General features: G+C 42.1%; 1 protein-coding gene and 1 pseudogene across 2 annotated transcripts in view; one reads left to right on the forward strand and one right to left on the reverse strand.

The window, feature by feature from the left end:
- The window catches only part of LOC135277975 (lysosomal-associated transmembrane protein 4B-like), a 45,976-nt gene that overhangs the window by 15,865 nt on the left and 4,453 nt on the right, over nt 1–25,658 (forward strand). For both annotated transcript variants that reach the window (XM_064384126.1, XM_064384127.1), the window contains exon 5: nt 6,062–6,157. In XM_064384126.1, the coding sequence (XP_064240196.1) occupies nt 6,062–6,157 (96 nt within the window). The remainder of the gene's footprint in view (nt 1–6,061; nt 6,158–25,658) is intronic.
- LOC105719645 (cytochrome c oxidase subunit 7A-related protein, mitochondrial-like) lies at nt 2,091–2,430 on the reverse strand (annotated as a pseudogene).

The following is a 25,658-nucleotide window of genomic DNA, read 5'->3' on the forward strand; positions in this document are numbered from 1 at the left end:
GACAGGGTTTCACCATCTTGGCCAGGCTGATCTTAAACTTCTGACCTCGTGATCCACCTGCCTTGGCCTCCCAAAGTGCTGAGATTACAGGCGTGAGCTATCACACCCAGCCTTTTTTTTTTTTTTTTTTTGAGACAGAGTCTCACTCTTTCACCCAGGCTGGGGTACTGTGGTGGAATCTTGGCTCACTGCAACCTCAGCCTTCCAAGTAGCTGGGATTACAGGCTTGCAGCACCACACCCAACTAATTTTTGTATTTTAGTAGAGACCGGGTTTCATCATGTTGGTGAGGCTGGTCTCAAACTCCTGACCTCAAGTGATCTGCCCACCTCTGCTCCCAAAGTGCTAGGATTGTAGGCATGAGCCACCGCACCTGGCCAGGGACCGTGTCTCATAAATAAATAAATGAAATCAATTGAGTCTAAAATTTCCATCATAAAGTACCACGATTTTGTGTGTCCTTCAGTGGTTAAGGATGTGAGTGAATTTTACACATGGACATTGGGCCTTATAGCCTTGCAGCTCCCACTCCTCTGCTCCAATTTCATGGCTGGTATTTGGCCCCACACAGGTTTGGGCTGCCTGCCATCCAGGCTGCAGGCAGAGCTGGCAGTGCCCTCTGGAGAAAGGCCACAGGCTGTCACATCTCACTCATTGTAGTTTGTCTTTGAAGGGTAGACTCCCTTTTGACTTTTATCTGTTTTTGGTCACTCTCCCATGACTTATGTGTGTGAGTAATTTTTCTAGATTCTTTTTCATTCATGTATTTATTCCACAGTCAAAATGTTTGTAATTTAAAGCTATAACATTTTTAAAAGATAAAGGAGAGTTTGTGGCACAACTGCATTAACAAAACAGACACCAGTCTAAAGTACAGCACTAAACAGGTGTTCTCTGCTCCCATGGTGGAGTAAATACACACAATTACACATTAGGATTTCTCTGAAGATAGGTGGTGAGGCAAATAACCCTTTGAAATGAAATGCCCAGTGAATAGAGGCAGGCTACAAATTCTTTTAAGATTTTGCTGCAAAATGGAAAAAATCCCAGAGGTGACTACTAACTCGAACCCCTCATTTCATGTGCATGGCCTTTGCTTCTGTGTTCTTTCCACAGCCACATCCCAATCCATAAAAGCTTCTGTACCCCGTGCTCAAAGACGTAACCTGAAGTCCCGGCGGTCCTCAGCACAGACTGACATTAATGAGCCTGTGTGTAACCTTCATCCACAACCTCCAAAGAAATCAGGAGCACAAACACACAGCACCATTTCTTTTTTTTCTTTTGGAGATAGATTCTTGCTCTGTCACCCAGGCTAGAGTGCAGTAGCACAATCTCTGCTCACTGCCACCTCCGCCTCCTGGGTTCAAGCAATTATTCTGCCTCAGGCTTCTGAGTAGCTGGGACTACAGACCCACATTACACCTGGATAATTTTTTGTATTTTAGTAGAGATGGGGTTTCACTGTGTTGTCAAAGCTGGTCTTGAACTCCTGAGCTCAGGCTATCCACCTGCTTTGGCCTTCCAAAGTGCTAGGATTATAGGAGTGAACCACTGTGCCCAGCCTTGCACCATTTCTTTAAACAATGGCTTTAACTGTCAAATGAACTCTGGCAAGCCGTATGCCTTTCATAAACAAACTAAAATATCATCCTCATACCTTCCTATTTTTCTTGCAAAAATGTTAAGCCATTCAAGTAAAAAAAATTTATTAGGCTGGGTGTGGTGGTTCATGCCTATAATCCCAGAACTTTGGGAGGCAGAGGCAGGCAGATCACGAGGTCAGGAGTTCAAGACCAGCCTGGCCAACAGGGTGAAACCCTGTGTCTACTAGAAATACAAAAATTAGCTGGGTGTGGTGGTGGACACCTGTAATCCCAACTACTCGGGAGGCTGAGGCAAGAGAATCACTGGAACCCAGGAGGCAGAGCTTGCCTTGAGCCAAGATTGCACCACTGTACTCCAGCCTGGGCGAAAGAGCAAGACTCTATCTCAAAAGAAATAAAAATAAAAAACTAAATTAATTTAACAATGAAAAGGAAAATTCAAAGCGTTTATGCCAAAAAACAACCAGTCCTCTGCAGCCTAACTCATTTGCTTTTGGACTGCGAAGCCACATAGAGGGCGATCAGGCAGGAGATGGTCCCTCCTACAGTCAGCACCATGGTGGTCGGTAAAGCATTTGGTCAGGCAGGCCTCATTTCGGGTGGATGAGCACACCATCAGCATTCTGAAAAAATTCTGCAGCTCTGGAACTTTGTTTTTCCCGGCATAATCCTATGCTGTGGAATCGGAGGTCAGTTTAGTTGGTGTGGCAAATATGATAAGTGGTGCTTCTGTGAAAACCACAGGCTTTCCCTGCGGGCTATAGACCTCCGAAGCCCATGCTCCCACCAACTTCTGTGTGAAGCCACTAAATTCGTGGTACATGATGCCTGGAATCTGGCTTCCCGTGTCCGCTGCCTGCATGACCGCCTCAATTTTTCTAGATTTTTAAAATCTTTGCTGCAGGAAGGTTTGTCTGACCAAGCTAACTCTGCCACTACCAGAAACTTGGAAGCTATAACCTCCCCAATTTTCTTTTTTTCCTTCCTTTCTTCCTTCCATCCTTCTATCTTTCCATCCTTCCATCTCAGCCTCCTGAGTAGCTGGGACTACAGGTGCACACCACCACACCCGGCTAATTTTTTGTATTTTTAGTAGAGACGGGGTTTCACAGCCTAAGCTTTTGTATTTTTAGTAGAAATGGGGTTTCACCATGTTGGCCAGAATGGTCTCAATCTCCTGATCTCATGATCCACCCACCTTGGCCTTCCACAATGCTGGGGTTTCAGATGTGAAACACCATGCCTGGCCCAGTTATCTTTAAACAGGCTTTTAAAATCTTTTAAATAGTTTCACTTGAACTTACTTGAAATGCCCACATCAGACTTTGAGTCAGAGGACCTAGGGTTGGCTTCTATCACTATGACTTTTATTTTATTTATTTATTTATGTATTTATTTATTTATAAAGGTATAACCATGTTCATCATTACTAGTCATATAGTCTAAATTAGCAAAACCATAGCAAAATAAAATATAATATTAATATATTAATATAGACATTAAAAGATATTTTTGAATGCACTTAATTTTTTAAAATTTTTGTGGGTACATAGTAGGCGTATATATTTATGGAGTACATGTGATATTTTGATACAGTGCAGAATAATCATATCATGGAAAATTAGGTGTCCATCCCCTCAAGCATTTAGTTATACTCTTTTAGTTATTTTTCAGTGTTATGAGTACTACCTTTAGGTTTGCGGGCAGAGCCTTGGTTTCTTTATTTATTAAATAGCAATACTAATTAATAAAACATTCTGCAGCATGACTGAGATAATGGATGGGAAGGTGCATTATACATTTATTCAGCAAATATTTATTAAGAAGCTGTCATGTGGCAGGCTCTATTCTAGTACTGGGGTTTGGTAGTGAATAAGAAAAACCTGCCCTATATTGCTTTTATAAATTGCAAAACACAAATATTATCTCATAAATGACACCATACAAATTGTTCACAGCAATGTCTCCAACCTGGGAGAAATGTGTACGCGTGTGATAAAATTTTATTTTATGTATTTTTCTTATATATTATGTAATATTTTATGGATGAGGGGGTCTCACTAATGTCATCCAGGCTGGTCTCAAACTTTTGGCCTCAAGTAATTCTCCTGCCTCAGCCTCCCTCAGTGTTTGGATTCTAAGTGTGAGCCAGCGGGCCCTGGCCAGTGCCTTCATTTTTACATCCCTCCAGGCACTAAACTGATGCCTTGCACGTAGAGACTCAGTAATTATTAGTTTATTTTTTTATTTTTATTTTTCTCAAGAGAGGGTCTCCCTCTGTGCCCCAGGCTGGAGAGAAGTGGCCTGGTGCGATCTCAGCTCACTGCCACCTCTGTGTCCTGGGCTCTGGTGATCCTCCCACCTGGCCAGTAGTAGCTGGTACTGTAGGCACACACTACCACACCCAGGTGAATTTTTCCATTTTTATTAAAGATGAGGTTTTGCCATGTTGCCCAGGCTGCTCTGGAACTCCTGGGCTCAAGTGATTCCCCTGTCGCCTCCTCCCAAAGTGCTGGGATTATAGGTATGAACCACCTCGCCTGGCTAAATCTCAGTAATTGTTAGTTTTAAGTAGGGGTATGCATGTTTTGGTTTCATGTATCAGTTTGCTGGATTAATGCCTCTCATCACCAAAATTTGCTCTTATTCTGTGATAAGTGTTACCACCACAACGATTCTTTGAAGCCCCCAAACAAGACACTTGTCAGCTTTGCTCTGTCCTGACAGAAAAGGATAGTGCTTACCACCTAACTCTGCAGATAGATGATGGGAAGACTATATCAGTGCCAGTTAATTTGGGAAATACACTAAATAGTTCTAATCAATATTGCAGAAGTGTTAAATAAGAAATCAGGTCAATGAAAGAAGTACCTGGGCTTTTAAAGACAGCAGGTCAACATTTTTCCCCCTTCGGAGTGTGTAGTAAGTGAATGCATATAGCCTTGCAAAGACCCTTGAGAATGCCTATTCTGGGCATTTCATGCAGATACAATATGTTGTCTTTTTTACTTTATTATTTCTTTTTTGAGACGGAGTCTGTCTCTGTCACCCAGGCTGGAGTGAGGTGCAGTGGCACGATCTTGGCTCACTGCAATCTCTGCCTCCAGGGTTCAATTGATTCTCCTTCCTCAGCCTCCCAAGTAGCTGGGATTACAGACATGCCTGGCTCATTATTGTATTTTCATTAGAGACGGGATTTCACTATGCTGGCCAGGCTGGTCTAGAACTCCTGGGCTTAAGCGATCCACCCACCTTAGCCTCCAAAAGTGCTGGGATTACAGGTGTGAGCCACCGTACCCGACCCCTTTATTTTATTGCTATTATACTGCATTGTATAGGTGGTGCCACATTTTGTCTATCCATTCATCAGTTGAGGCGCATTTGGGTTGCTTCTACTTTTTGGTTTTTATGAATCATGCTGCTGTGAACGTTCAAGTTTTGTGTGGATGTATATTTTCATTTTCTTGGATATATAATATATATATGTGTATTATATATTTATGTGTGTGTGTATATATATGTATATTATATATATATGTGTATATATATGTATATTATATTTATGTGTGTGTGTGTGTGTGTGTGTGTATATATATGTACTATATATGTAATACCTAGTAGTGGAATTGCTAGGTCGTGTTGTAACTCTGTTTAACCTTTTGAGGAACTGCTGGACTTTTCTAGAGTGGCTACAACCATTTTACATTCTCATAAGCAGTGTATTTCCTGGATTTTAGCAATCTAGTATCTCTGTATGTTTAAACTTCTTTTAATCAGAGAATTTTAATGTTTAGGTATTTAGATAATCCAATTACAAATGACAGAATGAAAGTACAGAGTTCATAGCTTAAGCATCTCCCATGAACTCATGTTTTATTTCTAAGCAGTGTTTATTTTGGTAATTATTTTTAAGTATCTTTGTCGGATATTTCATTAATAAAAGGGAAATGTTTTAGTGAATTTTATTGACTGAGATAAATTTATATGCTATGAAATTTTAAAAACAAAAATTGGTTGTGTAATAAAATTGCAGATAATCATGTAGAATAAAAATTTCCAAAGAAGCAGTTAAAGTATGGTGATAAATGGATTAATACATTCGATGGTTCTGTGAATTCAGGAGCAATAAATGATAGTTGTGTGCTCGTTCTTTCCAGACACCTAGTCTTAGAAATTTCTTGTTCAACTCTCAACCCCTCTCCCTGCCACCTTCCCGCAGTACCACCCGGACACCCCCATTGGTGTGATAGAATACGGCTCCGCTAGCACAGTGCCAGGAAGTTAGTATACCCAACATTTGTACTTTTAAGGACTTTGGTTTAGTAGTGTTGTTATAGTATGTGAATTTATTGCTTATGTCAATAAAAGTTTTATAATATGGCTTTATCTGTGTGGTATTTGAAATTACCTGCAGTTTGAAAATTAAAAATCTGATGATCACTCCTCATTTTCAGGGTTACTTGATTAGCTGTGTTTGGAACTGCTACCGATACATCAATGGCAGGAACTCCTCCGATGTCCTGGTTTACGTTACCAGTAATGACAATACGGTAGGTATGATGTCCCTTACGGTAGAGATCTCGCCCACACCTCTACTGTATGATGATCTTTAAATGTTTCTAGTGTCTGCTATATTTTCATTGTTATTGAGACATACTCATGAGCTGCTTAGTTATCAAAAGATTCATCTTCGTTATCAAAACATTCATTTAACTTTAAAGTGAAATGAAATGTATTTTGTTTTTCTTACAAGACATTAACATGTAGATGGCTCAACTCTGGTTTATTTTAAAACATATTACAGATAGATAGTAAATGTACCTTACCATAATTATGTATCTTAAACTTGCATTATTAAACCATGGTATATAATTCTAGATATCGCTTCTGCATTGTATGACATTATGTTATCTCACTTTATATGTGAAGATAAACTGAGATGCGATGTTTACAGGTAGGTAAAAAAACTACAAGGTTATTATGTCTTCATAACTTACCCTATGTATGTATTCTTAGTAAAAGAATTTAGATGATCTCTGTTCTGCTACTAGTTGTTCATACTTTAAAATTACAAACCTGTCATAAAAGATCTTTGAAAATGTGTCTTCACTGGAAGAGTCCATGAAAACATACAGACTTTATGTAAATTATCTTGAAATTTTCTGGTTCATGGTAAGATGAAGGTCTAAGTCCTCAGGGTGTCTCCGTCGTAACTGTTTTCAGTACAGGACTGATGTCATGCTCAGTACCAGAAAGTGCTCCATGCGAGGTTAGCGAAAATGATGGCAATGGATGACTTGTCACTGTGTGGCATGGGACAGGATGGGTGGGTCAAAATGGATAGGATCAGACAGGACGGAATGGACTGGACATGTGAAAGGAACACAAATGGTAGGAGGTCACATTTATACTAGAGCAGAGTTTTGTGTTTTTGTTTTTTCTGGTGACTTGCTCACTCTAACCTTACCAAAATCATCCAGCCTATTCCTCACTTTACTTTCTTGTGTATAAATGAGAATAAAACAATTACAGACTTTGTATTAAATATATGAGTGTAAGATGCTGTATTACTGAGAACTCTGTGGGATTTTTAAAGCATGTTATGCATGAACAGTTTTCCTGTATGCTCACCACACATTTCCATTTCTTGAGTTCAATCAAATATGCATGAGCAATGGTTTAATAGACAGCCGTGACCAGATGCACAAAACCTGGCATACCCAGATGCTGAGGAGGCTCGTTTTAGGAGTCTGCAGAATTCTGTGTATTAATTACAGTAATCACGTGTTCTATTCAACCCCTTTAAAAAATCACTCCTGGGTCTATAACTCTCTTCAAAGAAATATCTGCTCAAAATTTTTGGTGTGATTTTGATTAAATTACTGGTTTAGGAATTTTTCCCCTTTACTCTAAGTTGTCAGGTATTTTTGTTTGTTCATTTTACCCATTAACTGTTTTTGAGTTTCGCCCAGGCTGGACTGAAGTGGCGTGAACTCGGCTCACTGCAACCTCCTCCATGACCCCCACCCATGCCCCCGCCGATTCAAGTGATTCTCTCCTGCCTCAACCTGCCGAGTAGCTGGGATTATAGGTGTCTGCCACCATGCCTGGCTAATTTTTGTATTTTTAGTAAAGACAGGCTTTTGCCAATTTGGCCAGGTTGGTCTCAAACTCCTGACCTCAGATGATCTACCTGCCATGGCCTCCCAAAGTGCTAGGATTATAGGCGAGACACCGTGGCCAGCCTGTTTTACCCATTAACTTTTGCAGAAGGCAAATTGTTTGGTGTTTAGCTATCTATATTTTTTTTCCTGCTTTGTATTTTTTATTTATTTTATTTACTTATTTTTTTTAGAGATGGGGTTTCACCATGTTGGTCAGGCTGGTCCTGAACTCCCGACCTCAGGTGATCCGCCCGCCTTGGCTTCCAAAGTGCTTGGATTACAGGTGTGAGCCACCATACCCAGCCCTCCTGCTTTTTCTTTAAAAAAAAAAAAAAAAAAAAACAACTCCATAATTAGTGTCCTACTGAACTAATGAAAAATATAAGCAAGGTTTGAGATTTTTAAGTTTGAGGAACCAATGAAGTTGTGAAACAAAACACATCAGAACCTCTTTGTAAGTTTCATGGCACATAGGGCTTATAAAGCCACCATCTTTTAGAAGTATCTCAGAGCAGAGAATAATGCCCATATTGCAGGTGCTTGTTTTGATATTGTGGTGTTAGGAAAGGGGTTTCATCCACAGTTCCTGGCTCACAACTTCATAGCCATTGTTAGTCTTTGGTTATCACCCTAGGTGTGTCAGGGCCTAAGGAATCTCTGACTTAACTCCTACCCTAAGGCAGGATTCTAATCTCTCCCTTTCTTTCTAACTGTGGGTCTTAAGACCTTGCCTAGAGACAGTCCAGCCTCATACCCTCAGGGAAGGAAAGCTGACCATCCTTAGGAACCTCCAGGTTCCTTGAGGGTGGTACACCCAGGAAAGGCATGGAAACTCCATGCCCTTCCCCCATAACTACAAATCTCTTCATCTGTATCCCTTGCAGTGTCCTTTATAATAAACCAGTAAACCTTAGTAATGGTTTCTCTGAGTTCTGTGAGCTGCTGTAGCAAAGTAATCGGATCCAAAGAGTCCAAAATGTCATGGGAACCTTAACTTGAAGGCTAGTTGGTCAGAAGCTCCTGAGGCCCAGACTTGCAGTGTGTCAGAGTGGGGAGGGGACACTTTTGCGGATTGAGCCCTTAACCTGTGGGATCTGACTCTGTCTCCAGGTAGATAGACCCAGTTGGTGTCTGCTGCTTGTTGGAGGTGTAGCGTCATGATCTCAGCTCACTGCAACCTCCACCTCCCGGGTTCAAGTGATTCTCCTGCCTCAGCCTCCCTTGTAGCTGGGACTACAGGCGCATGCCACCACACCCAGCTATTTTTGTATTTTTAGTAGAGATGGGGGTTTCACCATTGGTCAGGCTGGTCTCAAACTCCTGACCTCATGATCCAGCCTCCCAAAGTGCTGGGATTACAGGCGTGAGCCACTGTGCTGGCCAGTCTATGATCACTTTCTTACTGTCTGGTATGACAAGATGCTCTAGGCTCATCTTGTCTATTTCTTGCCCCAGGCCTGGAACGAACCATTTCTCCGGGCAGCCCTGCCTATGTTTCATAAGAAATGACCTCTGGAGACCATAATCTGGATTTCTAGGGTTAGAGGACAGGCTTTTTGTTTCGGTTTTGGCTTTTTAAAGCAGGGCTCTGCATGTTTAAAGATTGCTTAGAACTAAAGCAGTTAATGTTAGTATTATCAATTAAGAAAACCAAAGTTACTGAAGTCTCCCCCGAGATTCTAATGGGGGTTGGAATGATCTAGATCTCATTTTCCCTGGTCTCCATAGCTATGTGAAGAACCTCACCATGTGTAATAGTGTTTGTCTTTTGTTCACATCTTTGCTGGGAATCTACAGTTATATAGTAACGTGTCATGCCTTGCTTTCACTTACTTTTAAATATTAAGCCAGATAGCTTTTCTCCCAGGCTGAATAGTTTCGGGTTGACCTCTGTGGAAAGATACTGGGGCTTTTGCTGGTAGAAAAAGTGCTTTTTTCTCCTCTTCTCTAAAACAGTATGCATATTATTATCCATATGTGTTCTTTCCCAGATTCTTCTCAGAGGGAGGATAAAGAAGAGTTATTAGATATCGGAGGTCATTCCCTGGGTTAATGTCTCCTCCAGTTTCCCAGCTAAACCAAACCACATGTTTTGAAAGAAATGCCTAACACAGAAGGTCACAAACTCTGTTTATGATGCTTTAGAGTCATCCCCTGACAACTGCCCCCCAGCACCCTAGGCCTTTGAAATAAATATGTAGCTATTCATTTTATTGAGTAATCATCTCCAAATGACTTAATGGTAGTCCTTAGAACAGTACCTAACAGGCACTGGCACATTTTCCTTGAACATTTAAAGTATACCAAGGTGCCCTTTGAGTCCCTGCAGCTCCCTGGGGCCTCAGCAGTGCCTTGGAACACCCTTTCTCTTAGGGAAGTGTTATGGAAATGACATGGTGGGTGTATATTGTGTAATACCACACTCTCTACTGCTACCAAAATTTGGCCATAAAAGGAAAAACATTTAAATACAAATCGTATAGATCAGGGGTCCCCAAGTCCCGGGCCCCCTCACAGCAGGAGGTGAGCGGTGGGCCAGCGAGCATTACAACCTGAGCACCACCTATCAGATTAGTGGCAGCATTAGATTCTCATAGGAGCACAGACCGTATCGTGAATCGCACATGGGAGGATCTAGGCTGCATGCTCCTTGTGAGAAGCTAATGCTTGATGTGAGGTGGAACAGTTTCATCTTGAAACTAGCATCACACCCTCTCCCAAACAACCTCTTGGAAAACTTGTCTTCGATGAAACCAGTCCCTGGTGCCAGAAAGTTGAGGACTGCTGATGTAGATTATGGTAACTTAATTTTATGCAAATTAAGTTTTTTTGGGTTGTTTTTGTTTTGTTTGAGTCTTGCTCTGTCAGGCTGGAGTACAGAGGCACGATCTCTGCTCACTGCCACCTCCGCCTCCCAGGTTCAAGCAATTCTCCAGCCCCAAGTAGCTGGGACTACAGGCATGCCACCACCATGCCCGGCTAATTTTTGTATTTTTAATAGAGATGAGGTTTTACCATATTGGTCAGGCTGTTCTCGAACTCCTGACCTCAGATGATCTACCTGCCTTGACCTCCCAAAGTGCCGGGATTACTGGCGTGAGCTACCTGTGCCTGGACACAAATTAACGTTTCTAAAACTGTTTCTTAAACCTGTGCAACCTTATTTACTAACACTAATAAAAGGCCTACATAATGGTAACATTCAATATTGTTATAGAATATCCAGGAGACTGGAGAGACCAATGGGTGAAACAGGAGGATTTTATTAAGGTGGCCAATGGCTCAGCAGATTAGCATCCCAAGGTGGAGCCCCGATAAAGAAAATGGGGTACTTTTTATACATCCAGGATGATGTAGCCACTAATAGGTTTACAGAAGCCAGAACAAAGAACAGTTAAGTAATTTGTAACATGTCTTGTGATGTATATTTGAAAAATAGCGTTTTTAGAAATGCACTGTACAGTATTTGGGTGTTATCTTGCCCTGTGACCTTGCAGCTGGTCAGCAAGAAAAACTGGAGTCTTGAGATGCCTGGGAACTTTGCTGAGAATGTGAGGAGAATAGATAAGGCAGGTTTTACAGGGAATTAGTTAATTTTAAGCAGAGTTGGGGGTTAGGTTTTCTATTGAACAATACACTACACAGCAAAATTTATTATATAGCAAGTACAAATTATAAGGTTTGTTTTTACTATTACTGCTATTAATTATCTTCTTCAGTATTATGTTAAATCTAAAGATAGGGAATCTGATTCCTCTGGAATTGTGGTGCTGAAAAAGCAGTGAGATTGATATTTAGCCAACATAGTATAAGAATTCTGATTCTGGATAAAAGAATCATAGTCTTGGGTAATACAGGAAAATTCCTATTTAGGGAAAAACAGAAAATTTTTAACTTCATGGTATTTATTATGCCATGTCATATTGTAGGCGCTTATCCAGATTAACATTACGTGCAAACGTATTGTTTTGACTTCAAAAATGAAAACAATTCAATTCCACCTTGAATTCAAAGACCCCTTCAATACATAGGGGCCTTCTTTTGAGTCTAACTCCTTGAAAAACGCAGTTGAAAAAAGGTGAGTGTGGCTGCTTTGGTTTCAGAAAATAAATAGAAAAAATATATATATATTTATATACATACATATAAGGTGAGTGGTGACTGGGGCAAAGGCCAGATTATCTTCCCAGTATCCATCTCCCAATAAATTATCTTTGAGGCACCTGAGATTAATTAAGGCTGACCCTGGGCTGTCAAAAACCACAGAACAAGGTGTTGCCTGACTAAGGAGAATGGGAATAGAGTCAGATTTAGCAGTGGTCGCAATGACTTTCAAAAATTGTGCATGAAAAATTTGATGTTTTCCCTCCTGCCACATTTTTTTTTTTTTTTTGGAGATAAGAGTCTCACTCTGTTGCCCAGTCTGGCGTGCCTTGGTGTGTTCTTAGCTCACTGCAGCCTCCGCCTCCTGAGTTCACACTGTTCTCCTGTCTCAGCCTCTGAGTAGCTGGGACTACAGGTGCACACCACCACCCCTGGCTAATTTTTGTATGTTTAGTAGAGACCAGGTTTCATCATGTTGGCCATGCTGGTCTCAAACTCCTGACCTCAGGTGATCCGCCCAACTCGGCCTCCCAATGCACTCCTGCCACTTTTAATAGCAGGTTATTACTTCCTAGTATAGGTTGGATATGGTTAGAAACAAGTTCTTGACTGCATAATGTTTATTTTTTTCACATCATGAAAGTCATAATTAACTTTCTAAAACGGTTTGAAGAAGGCTTTGCCTAAGAGTGATTACTAGGTTGGCTATTAATTTAACATGCCTTTCAGTCTCGTAGACACCAAATTCATGCACATTAAAACAGCTCACAAAGAGACAGAGTTTTACCACTGACATCTGTGTAAATGAAGCAGAGGGCCCAGGGGACAGTGAGGGGAGCAAGGAGAGCAAGAAGATTCTTCAGGAATTGGACTGGAAGAGTTTGAAACTCTAGCCCATCATTATTGCCTTTCAGGCTTCTTGCCTACTGACTACTGTAATATAGAAGAGAGATCTAATTACCAATATCTCAATTTTAGGTATCACTTTTTCCTTGTAATTTAGTAATGTAATCTCTCCAAGCATTTTCTTTTCTTTTGATTTTAAAAGCCCAAAATAAAAGTGACAGGTTGATATGGAATAGATTTGGTAAAATCCCAAATAAGCTGAGAGAGCACTAGGAGACTGTTTTCAGAGGCGGTGAAGGTGTGGCCCAGGGCAAGAGTGCGGAGAGTGAGGCGGGCAGGTGGGAGAGCTGTCGGAGGTAGTTAATAGTTGATCATTGAGGGAGCTGGAGTGACAGGAGCTGTCTTGTGTGTGACTATCACTTAACATATATAATCATGCACTTGCAGGGTAGGGTAACACCTTGAACGTCATCTGACCCAGCCATCTCCTTTTGAGATGGAGTTTTGCTTCTATTGTTCAGGCTGGAGTGCAATGGCGTGATCTTGGCTCACCACAACCTACACCTCCTGAGTTCAAGCGATTCTCCTGCCTCAGCCTCCCAAGTAGCTGGAATTACAGGCATGCACCACCACGTCCGGCTAATTTTGTATTTTTAGTAGAGATGGGGTTTCTTCATGTTGGTCAGGCTGGTCTCAAACTCCTGACGTCAGGTGATCTGCCTCCCTCAGCCTCCCAAAGTGCTGGGATTACAGGTGTGAGCCACTGGGCCCGACCTCCAGCCACCTTTTGATGTCCTGCCCTCCTCAACAGTGTGCCCACTGGTGCCATCCAGCGAGGGCTGAGTGACTGCAGTGATACTCCGCTCCTCTCTGCATCTCTTAGACCTCCCTGCTCTAGCGTTTGTATCGTAGGTTTCTCCACAGACATGTGGGGGTGCTGCCCACCAGGCCCTGTGCCGAGTGCTTTACATAGATTAACTCAGTCACACAAGAGTCCTTCACATACTAGGTCCTATTTCTGTGTTGCAAAAGAGGAAACTGAGGCACCAAGAGGGTAACTTCCTCAGGTCACCCTTCTACTTGAGTGGCAGGAGGGGGACTACCACCTTAGCAGCCTGGCTGCAGGCTGTTCTGACCCACTCACCTCCTCCTGTTGTCTAGGTGGGACTGCAGCTGGGGCCACATGTTCTCACTGCAGTGTTTGGCTGTATTGCCCAGGATGCGGAGTGAAACATGTGGGCACTTGTTCATTTAGGCAGTTCTTGAGTACTGTCACAAACTTTAAAAGCAGTGGGGTTTTCTGGATTTTGTTTGTTTGCTAGTTTTTAACTTTTCACACAGTAGAAGGCAGGGGCGGGTGACTCAGAGAAAAGAGTTGGAAGAAAAAGAAAAGTTAAAAGTCAATTTTGCGGCCAGGTGTGGTGGCTCACACCTGTTATCCCAGCACTTTGGGAGGCCGAGGTGGGTGGATCATGAGGTCAGGCGTTCAAGACCAGCCTGACCAACATGGTGAAACCCCGTCTCTACTAAAATTACAAAAAATTAGCTGGGTGTGGTTGTGGGCGCCTGTAATCCCAGCTACGGCTGAGGCAGGAGAATCTGAGGCAGGAGAATCGCTTGAACCAGGGAGGGTAAGTAAGTAAGTAAATGTATGTAAATTTTGCATACCAGGGCAGCTTTCTTATCTATATAGTTGTGCTCCACAGTCCCGCCTCCCACCTCCCAGCCCCTCCGTTTCCCCACGTTGTCATACACGCACACAGCTTCAGACAGACTTACCTATTGGTTCCGGTATCAGAGCATCGTGGGTGAGATTGGACTACATGCCCCTGAGATTCTTCTCCCAAAACCTTTTCCTTGGCTGTGATTCTGAGGTTCAAGCTGACAGCATGTGATGTTAACTCGGCTCCCATTTCTTTACTTCTGCATAACATTCTTCCAACAATAAAATTTTAAAAAATCTGGTCTGCTGGAAATTATCTCCGAGCCGTCTAACTTTCCAATTATTTCATCCCAGAGCAACATTAGAGAAAACTACATGAGCCCTTGTAAACGTCAGGAGGCTTTGCGTCTGGGGGATCCCAGTGTGTTAGAGAAGACATTTGGAGCAGTCAGATCAACACATGGATGTTTGAAACTTAAAGTTCTGGAACTTGAAATAAACTTGGTTTTCGTTGTGAACCATTTTACTATAAAACACACACAGAACTTATTTAATAAGGTGCCTCAGAGTCCATATTGATTTTACTCTAGGGACAAATGAGGCATGGAATTTTATCTTTTTACAGTTTAGGAAAGGTTTCTGGGAATGTATTTCCCTTTTCATTACTGCAAGGGAGGTGGCAGGGAAGGATGTGGGGTGGGGAGTCAGGTGAAATGGGAGTGTGATATCCAAGGTTCTGAGCAGTCCCTGCACCCCTCCTTTTCCAGCCAACGTTTTGCGTCAGCAGCTGGGCATGGTGGGATTGGAGTCCCCTGGAACGGTTGTTGTCATGTACAGCAGGTGGCGTAGCGCATTCGGGCTTCGGGAACATGGAGAGGCAGCTGCTGGGATGCCTTTGTTAGGGTTACCGAGGTGATAGCGCACTGCTTATTCCATTTCCTCAATATTTAAATATCCAGTATTTACTTAACTATTATAATACTTAAGTGTGCAGAACCATTTTAACTCCGTTTGGGCCACTATTATTTTGGTATTTTCTAATTTTTGGAGTCAATTGAAAATATTTGCAATGTGAATTCTATATTTTGGGTACAATCTGTATCAAATAATTTGGATAGCTCCTTTGCTGAGAATTAAGATTCCTTACATTTTAATAGACTCCCTCCTATTATGAAGTGAAGAAAACAGTAGTTTTACAGTAAATTGAGGATACAATCAACCTCTGTCTTGTTTGCCTCTGGAAATGATTCCTTACTCAAGTGAGAGGAGAGTTTCTCATTAGAACTCCCCAAAGTGTGTTTATATTCTCATCTCCTGGTGTCTTAGATTCGTTGAATACAAGATGTTACCAGTTGTCAATAGCACTTATTTTAGGTGCTTCTAACTGTGAGGTGCTGTCAGTTACAAGGCACAGCCAAAATTCTGAGATGTTAAGATGTACAAAAATGTATACCTTCGAATAAAAAATACAGAGTTGTGTGTCTGTACTTACTTATAGTGTATATCATAGGTGGGGGCATTCAAAAAGTTTGGAAACCTTATTCTAGATATCTTTTTTTTTTTTTTTGAGAGGGAGTCTTGCTCTGTCACCCAGGCTGGAGTGCAATAGCATACTCTCAACTCACCGCAACCTCCGCCTCCCAATTCTCCTGCCTCAGACTCCCAAGTAGCTGGGATTACAGGTGCCTGCCATCACATCCAGTTAATTTTTGTATTTTTAAGTAGAGATGGGGTTTCGTCATGTTGGTCAGGCTGGTCTCGAACCTCTGACTTCTTGATCTATCCGCCTTAGCCTCCCAAAGTGCTGGGATTATAGGTGTGAGCCACCGCACCCGGCTTATTCTAGATATCTTACTATTATTTTTTGAGACAGAATTTCACTCTTGTTGCCCAGGCTGGAGTTCAGTGGCACAATATTGGCTTGCTGTGACCTCTGCCTCCTGGGTTCAAGCGATTCTCCTGCCTCAGCCTCCTGAGTTGCTGGGATTACAGGCATATACCAAAATTTTTGTAGTTTTGTACAGATGGGGTTTCACCATGTTGGCCAGGCTGGTCTTGAACTTCTGATCTTAGGTGATCCGCTTGCCTTGGCCTCCCAAAGTGCTGGGATTAGAGGTGTGAGCTACTTCAACCAGATATCATAAAGATAAGCCCAGATGTTGTATACTTACCTCTCCTTTCCTGTTTGGCTTGAGTAAAGGAATCTCACATCAAAATAGGCAAGTGTGGTATAACCAATTTAAATTTTTTTTTTTTTTTTTTTTGAGGCACCGTCTTGCTTGTTTGCTCAGGCTGGAGTGAAGTGGCACAGTCTTGGCTCACTGCAACCTCTGCCCCTGGGTTTCAATCAGTTCTCCTGCCTTAGACTCCCCAGTACCTGGGATTACAGGCACCTGCCACCACGCCTGGCTAACTTTTGTAATTTTAGTAGAGATGGGGTTTTGCCGTGTTGGCCAGGCTGGTCTTGAACTCCCTACCTCAGGTGATTGGCCTCCCAAAGTGCTGGAATTACAGGTGTGAGCCACATAAATACATTTATTAATGATACTTAGGCTGGGCACAGTGGCTCACCCCTGTAATCCCAGCACTTTGGGAGGCCGAGACGGGTGGATTAAGAGATCAGGAGTTCGAGACCAGCCTGATCAACATGGTGAAACCCCATCTCTACTAAAAATACAAAAATTAGCCAGGTGTGGTGGTGGGTGCTTGTAATCCCAGCTACTCAGGAGGCTGAGGCAGGAGAATTGCTTGAACCCCAAGGGCAGAGGTTACAGTGAGCCGATACCATGCCACTACACTCCAGCCTGGGTTACAGGGCAAGACTCTGTCTCAAAAAAAAGAAAAAGAAAAAAATGTTGCTTTTAACACTGTATTGCACACCCATCCCTAAAAATCATAGAATCAAAAGATTTGTTTTTTAATTGCCCGTCACTCCTTCCCCCATCCTCCACTTTTTCACCCCAGCAGAAAACTCTTTCACACATTTCTTCTGTACTTACCTCCATAGTTTAAAATAGTCTCCCCTGCTAGTTGCTCATGATCAATGTGAGATGCCTTTTGAATAGGATGTAACTCTCATTCTTCTCATTTTCTCTGCTGCGTTATACTCCTCGTTTCGTTTCTTCTCATGCTTTGCCTGCGTCATCAGCTAGTGCTTACTTTGCCTCTGTGAATATGTGAATATCGTTCAGCACAGAGCTCTGTAGTGTACATTTCCTTCCTCATACAACTCTCGATTTTCCAAGACCATCATTTGCCTTGTTTTTTTTCGATCCTAAGATTTTTTTTTAATTGCATTTTAGGTTTTGGGGTACATGTGAAGAACATGCAAGATTGTTGCATAGGTGCATATGTGGCAGTGTGATTTGCTGCCTTCTTCCCCTTCACCTATATGTGGCATTTCTCCCCATGCTATCTCTCCCCAACTCCCCACCCCATGCCGTCCCTCCCCTATTTCCCCCCAACAGACCCCAGTGTATAGTGCTCCCCTCCCTGTGTCCATGTGTTCTCATTGTTCAACATCCACCTATGAGTGAGAACACACGGTGTTTGATTTTGTGTTCTTGTGTCAGTTTGCTGAGAATGATAGTTTCCAGGTTCATCCATGTCCCTACAAAGGATGTGAGCTCATCGTTTTTGATGGCTGCATAATATTCCGTGGTGTATATGTGCCACATTTTCCCTGTCCAGTCTATCATCGATGGGCATTTTGGTTGGTTCCAGGTCTTTGCTATTGTAAACTGTGCTGCCATGAACATTTGTGTGCATATGTCCTTATAGTAGAACAATTTATAATCCTTTGGATATATACCCAGTAATGGGATTGCTGGGTCAAATGAAATTTCTATTTCTAGATCCTTGAGGAATCGCCACACTGTCTTCCACAATGGGTGAACTAATTCACACTCCCACCAACAGTGTAAAAGTGTTCCTATTTCTCCACATCCTCTCCAGCATCTGTTGTCTCCAGATTTTTTAATGATCGCCATTCTAACTGGCGTGAGATGGTATCTCAATGTAGTTTTGATTTGCATTTCTCTAATGACCAGTGATAATGAGCATTTTTTCATATGTTTGTTGGCCTCTTGTATGTCTTCTTTTGTAAAGTATCTGTTCATATCCTTCGCCCACTTTTGAATGGGCTTGTTTATTTTTTTCTTGTAAATCTGTTTTAGTTCTTTGTAAATTCTGGATATCAGCTCTTTGTCAGATGGGTAAGCTGCAAAAATTTTTTCCCATTCTGTTGGTTGCCGATTCACTCTACTGACTGTTTCTTTTGCTGTGCAGAAGCTGTGGAGTTTGATTAGGTCCCATTTGTCTATTTTGGCTTTTGTTGCCAATGCTTTTGGTGTTTTGGTCATGAAGTCCTTGCCTACGCCTATGTCCTGAATGTTTTGCCTAGGTTTTCTTCTAGAGTTTTTATGTTATTAGGTCTTATGTTTAAGTCTTTAATCCATCTGGAGTTAACTGTAGTGTAAGGTGTCAGGAAGGGGTCCAGCTTCTGCTTTCTGCATATGGCTAGCCAGTTTTCCCAACACCACTTATTGAACAGGGAATCCTTTCCCCATTGCTTGTTTTTGTCAGGTTTGTCAAAGATCGGATGGTTGTAGATATGTTGTGTTGCCTCCGAGGCCTCTGTTCTGTTCCATTGGTCTATATCTCTGTTTTAGCACCAGTACCATGCTGTTTTGATTACTGTAGCCTTGTAGTATAGTTTGATGTCCCGTAGTGTGATGCCTCCCGCTTTGTTCTTTTTGCTTAGAATTGACTTGGCTATGCGGGCTCTCTTTTGGTTCCAAATGAAGTTTAAGGTGGTTTTTTCCAGTTCTGTGAAGAAGGTCATTGGTAGCTTGATGGGGATAGCATTGAATCTGTATATTACTTTGGGGAGTATGGCCACTTTCACGATATTGATTCTTCCTAACCATGAACATGGAATATTTCTCCATCTGTTTGTGTCCTCTCTTATTTCGTTGAGCAGTGGTTTGTAGTTCTCCTTGAAGAGGTCCTTTACGTTCCTTGTTAGTTGTATTCCTAGGTATTTTATTCTCTTTGTAGCAATTGTGAATGGCAGTTCGTTCTTGATTTGGCTCTCTTTAAGTCTGTTATTGGTGTATAGGAATGCTTGTGATTTTTGCACATTGATTTTGTATCCTGAGACTTTGCTGAAGTTGCTTATCAGTTTCAGGAGATTTTGGGCTGAGATGATGGGGTCTTCTAGATATACAATCATGTCGTCTGCAAATAGAGACAATTTGGCTTCCTCCTTTCCTAATTGAATACCCTTTCTTTCTTTTTCTTGCCTGATTGCTCTGGCTAGAACTTTCAGTATTATATTGAATAGGAGTGGTGAGAGAGGGCATCCTTGTCTAGTGCCAGATTTCAAAGGGAATGCTTCCAGTTTTTGCCCATTCAGTATGATCTTGGCTGTCGGTTTGTCATAAATAGCTTTTATTATTTTGAGATACATTCCATCAATACCTAGTTTATTGAGGGTTTTTATCATAAAGTGCTGTTGAATTTTGTCGAAGGCCTTCTCTGCATCAATTGAGATAATCATGTGGTTTTTGTCTTTGGTTCTGTTTATGTGGTGAATTACATTTATAGACTTGCATATGTTGAACCAGCCTTGCATCCCTGGGATGAATCCTACTTGATGATGGTGGATAAGCTTTTTGATGTGCTGTTGCAATCGGCTTGCCAGTATTTTATTGAAGATTTTTGCATCTATGTTCATCATGGATATTGGCCTGAAGTTTTCTTTTCTTGTTGAGTCTCTGCCGGGTTTTGGTATGAGGATGATGTTGGTCTCATAAAATGATTTGGGAAGGATTCCCTCTTTATGGATTATTTGGAATGGTTTCAGAAGGAATGGTACCAGCTTCTCTTTGTATGTCTGGTAGAATTCGGCTGTGAACCCATCTAGACCTGGGCTTTTTTTGGGTGGTAGGCTCTTAATTGCTGCCTCGACTTCAGACCTTGTTATTGGTCTATTCAGGGTTTCGACTTCTTCTTGGTTTAGGCTTGGGAGGAGGCAAGTGTCCAGGAATTTATCCATTTCTTCCAGGTTTTCTATTTTATGTGCATAGAGTTGTTTGTAATAATCTCTGATGATGTTTTGAATTTCTGTGGAATCTGTGGTGATATCCCCTTTATCATTTTTTATTGCATCTATTTGGTTATTCTCTCTTTTCTTTTTTATTAATCTGGCTAGTGGTCTGTCTATTTTGTTAATCTTTTCAAAAAACCAGCTCCTGGATTTACTGGTTTTTTTGAAGGGTTTTTCGTGTCTCTATCTCCTTCAGTTCTGCTCTGATCTTAGTTATTTCTTGTCTTCTGCTAGGTTTTGAGTTTTTTTTATCTTGCTCCTCTAGCTCTTTCAATTTTGACGATAGGATGTCAATTTTAGATCTCTCCTTTCTTCTCATGTGGGCACTTATTGCTGTATATTTTCCTCTAGAGACTGCTTTAAATGTGTCCCAGAGATTCTGGTATGTGGTGTCTTCGTTCTCGTTGGTTTCAAAGAACATCTTTATTTCTGCCTTCATTTCATTGTTTATCCAGTCAACATTCAAGAGAAAGTTGTTCAGTTTCCATGAAGCTGTGCGGTTCTGGGTTGGTTTCTGAATTCTGAGTTCTAATTTGATTGCACTGTGGTCTGAGAGACTGTTTGTTATGGTTTCCATTCTTTTGCATTTGCTGAGGAGTGATTTACTTCCAATTATGTGGTCAATTTTAGAGTAGGTGTGATGTGGTGCTGAGAAGAATGTATATTCTGTGGATTTGGGGTGGAGAGTTCTGTAAATGTCTATTAGGTTTGCTTGGTCCAGGTCTGAGTTCAAGTCCTGGATATCCTTGTTAATTTTCTGTCTCGTTGATCTGTCTAATATTGACAGTGGAGTGTTAAAGTCTCCCACTATTATTGTGTGGCAGTCTAAGTCTCTTTGTACATCGTTAAGAACTTGCTTTATGTATCTGGGTTCTCCTGTATTAGGTGCCTATATATTTAGGATCATTAGCTCTTCTTGTTGCATTGATCCTTTTACCATTATGTAATGTCCTTCTTTGTCTCTTTTGATCTTTGTTGCTTTAAAGTCTATTTTATCAGAGATGAGAATTGCAGCTCCTGCTTTTTTTTTGCTCTCCATTTGCTTGGTAAATCTTCTTCCATCCCTTTATTTTGAGCCTTTGTGTATCCTTGCATGTGAGATGGGTTTCCTGGATACAGCACACTGATGGGTTTTGTCTTTTTATCCAATTTGCCAGTCTGTGTCTTTTGATTGGGGCATTTAGTCCATTTACGTTTAGGGTTAATATTGTTATGTGTGAATTTGATACCGCCATTTTGATGCTAGCCGGCTGTTTTGCCCATTGGTTGATGCAGATTCTTCATTGTGTTGATGCTCTTTACCATTTGGTATGTTTTTGGAGTGGCTGGTACTGATTGTTCTTTTCTATGTGTAGTGCCTCTTTCAGGAGCTCTTGTAAAGCAGGTCTGGTGGTGATGAAATCTCTGAGTACTTGCTTGTTCACAAAGGATTTTATTTTTCCTTCACTTGTGAAGCTTAGTTTGACTGGATATGAAATTTTGGGTTGAAAGTTCTTTTCTTTAAGGATGTTGAATATCGGCCTCCACTCTCTTCTGGCTTGTAGGGTTTCTGCTGAGAGATCTGCTGTGAGTCTGGTGGGCTTCCCTTTGTGGGTAACCCCACCTTTCTCTCTGGCTGCCCTTAGCATTTTCTCCTTCATTTCAACCCTGGTGAATCTGACGATTATGTGCCTTGGGGTTGGTCTTCTTGAGGAATATCTTTGTGGTGTACTCTGTATTTCCTGGACTTGAATATTGGCCTGCTTTGCTATGTTGGGGAAGTTTTCCTGGATAATATCCTGAAGAGTATTTTCCAGCTTGGATTCATTCTCTTCGTCACATTCAGGTACACCTATCAAACGGAGATTAGGTCTTTTCACATAGTCCCATATTTCTTGTTGATTTTGTTCATTCCTTTTTACTCTGTTTTCTCTAATCTTGCCTTTTCATTTTATTTCATTGAGTTGATCTTCGACTTCTGATATCCTTTCTTCTGCTTGGTTAATTCGGCTGTTGAAACTTGTGCATGCTTTGCGAAGTTCTTGTGTTGTGTTTTTCAGCTCCATCAATTCACTTATATTCCTCTCTAAGTTGTCCATTCTTGTTAGCATTTCGTCAAATGTTTTTTCAAGGTTCTTAGTTTCTTTGCATTGGGTTAGAACATGTTCTTTTAGCTCACAGAAGTTTCTTATTACCCACTTTCTGAAAGCTGATTCTGTCATTTCATTGCACTCATTCTTCATCCAGTCTTGTTCCCTTGCTGGTGAGGAGTTGTGACCCCTTGTAGGAGGAGAGGTGTTCTGGTTTCAGGTGTTTTTATCCTTTTTGCACTGGTTTCTTCCCATCTTTGTGGATTTATCCACATGTCGACTTTGTAGTTGTTGACTTTCTGATTGGGTCTCTGAGTGGCCATCCTGTTTGTTGATGATGAAGTTATTTCTGTTTCTTAGTTTTCCTTTTAACTGTCTGGCCCCTCTGCTGTAGGACTGCTGAGGTTCACTCCAGGCCCTGCTTGCCTGGGGATCACTTGCAGCAGCTGCCGAACAGTAAAGGTTGCTACCAGTTTCTTCTTCTGCTTTGTCCCAGAAGGATACCTGCCAAATGTCAGTCAGGGAGCTGCTTGAGGAAATAGTCTGTCCTTTATAGTAGCTCAAGTGCTGAGCTGTGAGCCCTGTTGTTCATTCAGAGCTGCTCTGCAGGTAAGTTTAAGTCTGCAGCAACAGAACTCATAACCCCCTTTTTTTTTTCCAGGTGTTCTGTCCCGGGGAGTTAGGGCTTTATGAGTTTCCGCTGTGCTACTGCCTTTTTTTTTTTTTCTTCAGGGCGGCCCTGCCCACAAGGAGGCAGCCTAGTCACTATCTGCCTGCAGAGGCTTTGCTGAGCTGCTGTGGGCTCCGCCCAGCTGCCATGTGAACTTCCCTGCAGTCCTGTTTATATGGGTGTAGTTAGAACTGCCTCAGCAACGGTGGCCCGCCTCTTTAATGACGGACTCTTTCTGTAATGGCGGGTTGCCTTGGCAACTGCAGGCTGCCTCAGGAATGGCAGACTGCCTCCGTAGTGGTGGAGTGCCTCGGTAATGGCGGACGCCCTTCCCCCACAGAGCTGGACCGTCCTGGGTTCAGCTGTGCTTGCTGTGAAAGCCTCAACCCAGAGCGTTTCCAATTGCTGTTTTTTTGTTTTTGTTTTTGTGGGGGTGGGATCAGCTGGCCTGATCACCTGGCTCCCTGCCTCAGAGCCTTTTGTTTTTTGGTTGAACGGTCGGCTCTCTACCAGGTGTCCTGGTCGCCTGTTGAATAGGCATTGGGATCTGTGTGATTTCCTGTGTGGCAACCCACTGCACCAGCTGAAACCGTGGCTCTGAGATTCGTGGCACTTTTTTGCCCGGGAATCTCCTGGCCTGGCTCCCTGTTTCAGCTCCCCTTGCTGGCTAAGTGGGGACACAGTCCCGTTTACTCTGCACTGGGAACCGCTGTGCCGGGGAGCAGGCAAAACAGCCGCGCTGGCCAAAACAGCCGCCCTGGCGACCCGTGGGGTTCCTCCGCCTGGGAATCTCCTGGTCTGTGGGCAATAAAAATCCATCTGGAAATGCGGCGTCCACTCACCCTCTGCACTTTCACTCAGACCTGCAATCCTGAGCTGCACCTAACCAGCCATCTTGGATCGAGAGTTGATCCTAAGATTTTTTTTTTTTACCTTTTACCTAGCCCTAGACTTTTCTAGGTGGCTCTCAGAGCTGTCAGTTACCTATTAATATTATTTTCCAAAGGTTTGATTCTGTAAGACACTTTGTCAGTTCTCTTTCCTGAAGCTTTGCCTCACCCTGTTCCAGGCCAGATGAGGGCCCACACAGTTGTCATCTGGGCATTGATTTTGTTATAGCTTTACCTCACCCTTATCAGGATGTGGGGGACCACAGACTTTCGGTGCAATTACCTTGTGCTTTATACTGCCCCCACACCCAGTGTTAGACCTCAGACTCTCCAAGGTAGTTCTTTGAAAGTCTGATGAAAACTCCAAGGGGGTTCTTTGAAAGTCTGATGAAAACACCCTCCCTGGGAAAATAAACATGTAGATGGAAAATTTGGCCTGCAATTTCAGGGGGCTCATAGATTCCTTGCAGTCCATTTGTGGATCCCCAAGACTCCATGATCACAATCAGCATCTCTTTATTTGTCTTTCTTTTTTTGATACAGGGTCTTGCTCTGTCACCCAGGTTGGAGAGCAGTGGTACAATCATGGTTCATTGCAGCCTCAACCCCTTGGGCTCAAACAATTCTCCCACCTCAGCCTCTTGAGGTTAATTTTTGTATTTTTTGTAGAGACAGGGTCTTGCTATATTGTCCCCACTGGTCTGGAACTCCTGAGCTCAAGGAGTCCTCCTGCTTTGGCGTCCCAAAGTGTTGGAGTTACAGGTGTGAGCTACCACACTAACACAATCATATCTTTTAACATTTTCTGAATGTCTGAAGACCCTTGTGTAACTTGAACTTCATACTTTGGGAAATGGAATGTTAGCAACTGTAGAATTCCAAATAAGCCTTTTGTGACTTAACTAATATTACAGTAAAAGTCCAGTTCCAACCATAGTTTCCAAATATTTTCTATTTTTACCAGTAAATAGTTCTTTCCTCCTGAGCATGTTGTCATTTATTATTATTTGATGGAGTGAATTCGTTTTCCCAAAAGTGTTTTACAATTTAAATAGAGATGGAGTCTTGCTGTTTTGCCCAGGGTGGTCTCGAACTCATGAGCTCAAACATACACCCACCTGACTCAACCTCCCAGACTCCTGGGATTACAGGCATGAACCCAGCCGGTTCCCCCAACTTATTAATATCTTGTGGATTTTTTAGTTAGAATCACTTTTATTCTAGGATGTCAGGTTTTGCAACCTTTGACTTTGACTTATTTCTCCCCCCAACTGTTGTATATGTTGATGTAACTGAGGAGAATGAAGTTACCTCTGATAATACTCTGAAGCTCTGTTGAGTTGAAATGAAATGAATGATGAGTTTCTTTCCCACTAGCAGGCTGTCAGCTAGCGTGACAACTTCAATAGAAGAGGCATTATGTATAGATAGAGGGTGGTCTTTCTAATGAACGTCTGAGGTCATTAGCAAGAGGGATTTTCCCTTTTGTGTGGAAGAGAGTTCCACTGTCATCCAGCCATTCCATAACTGAACTCA

The sequence above is a fragment of the Aotus nancymaae genome, unplaced genomic scaffold (genome assembly GCF_030222135.1).
Source record: "Aotus nancymaae isolate 86718 unplaced genomic scaffold, 86718_ANA_hifiasm-v0.15.2.pri h1tg000036l, whole genome shotgun sequence".
NCBI classification, from domain to species: domain Eukaryota; kingdom Metazoa; phylum Chordata; class Mammalia; order Primates; family Aotidae; genus Aotus; species Aotus nancymaae.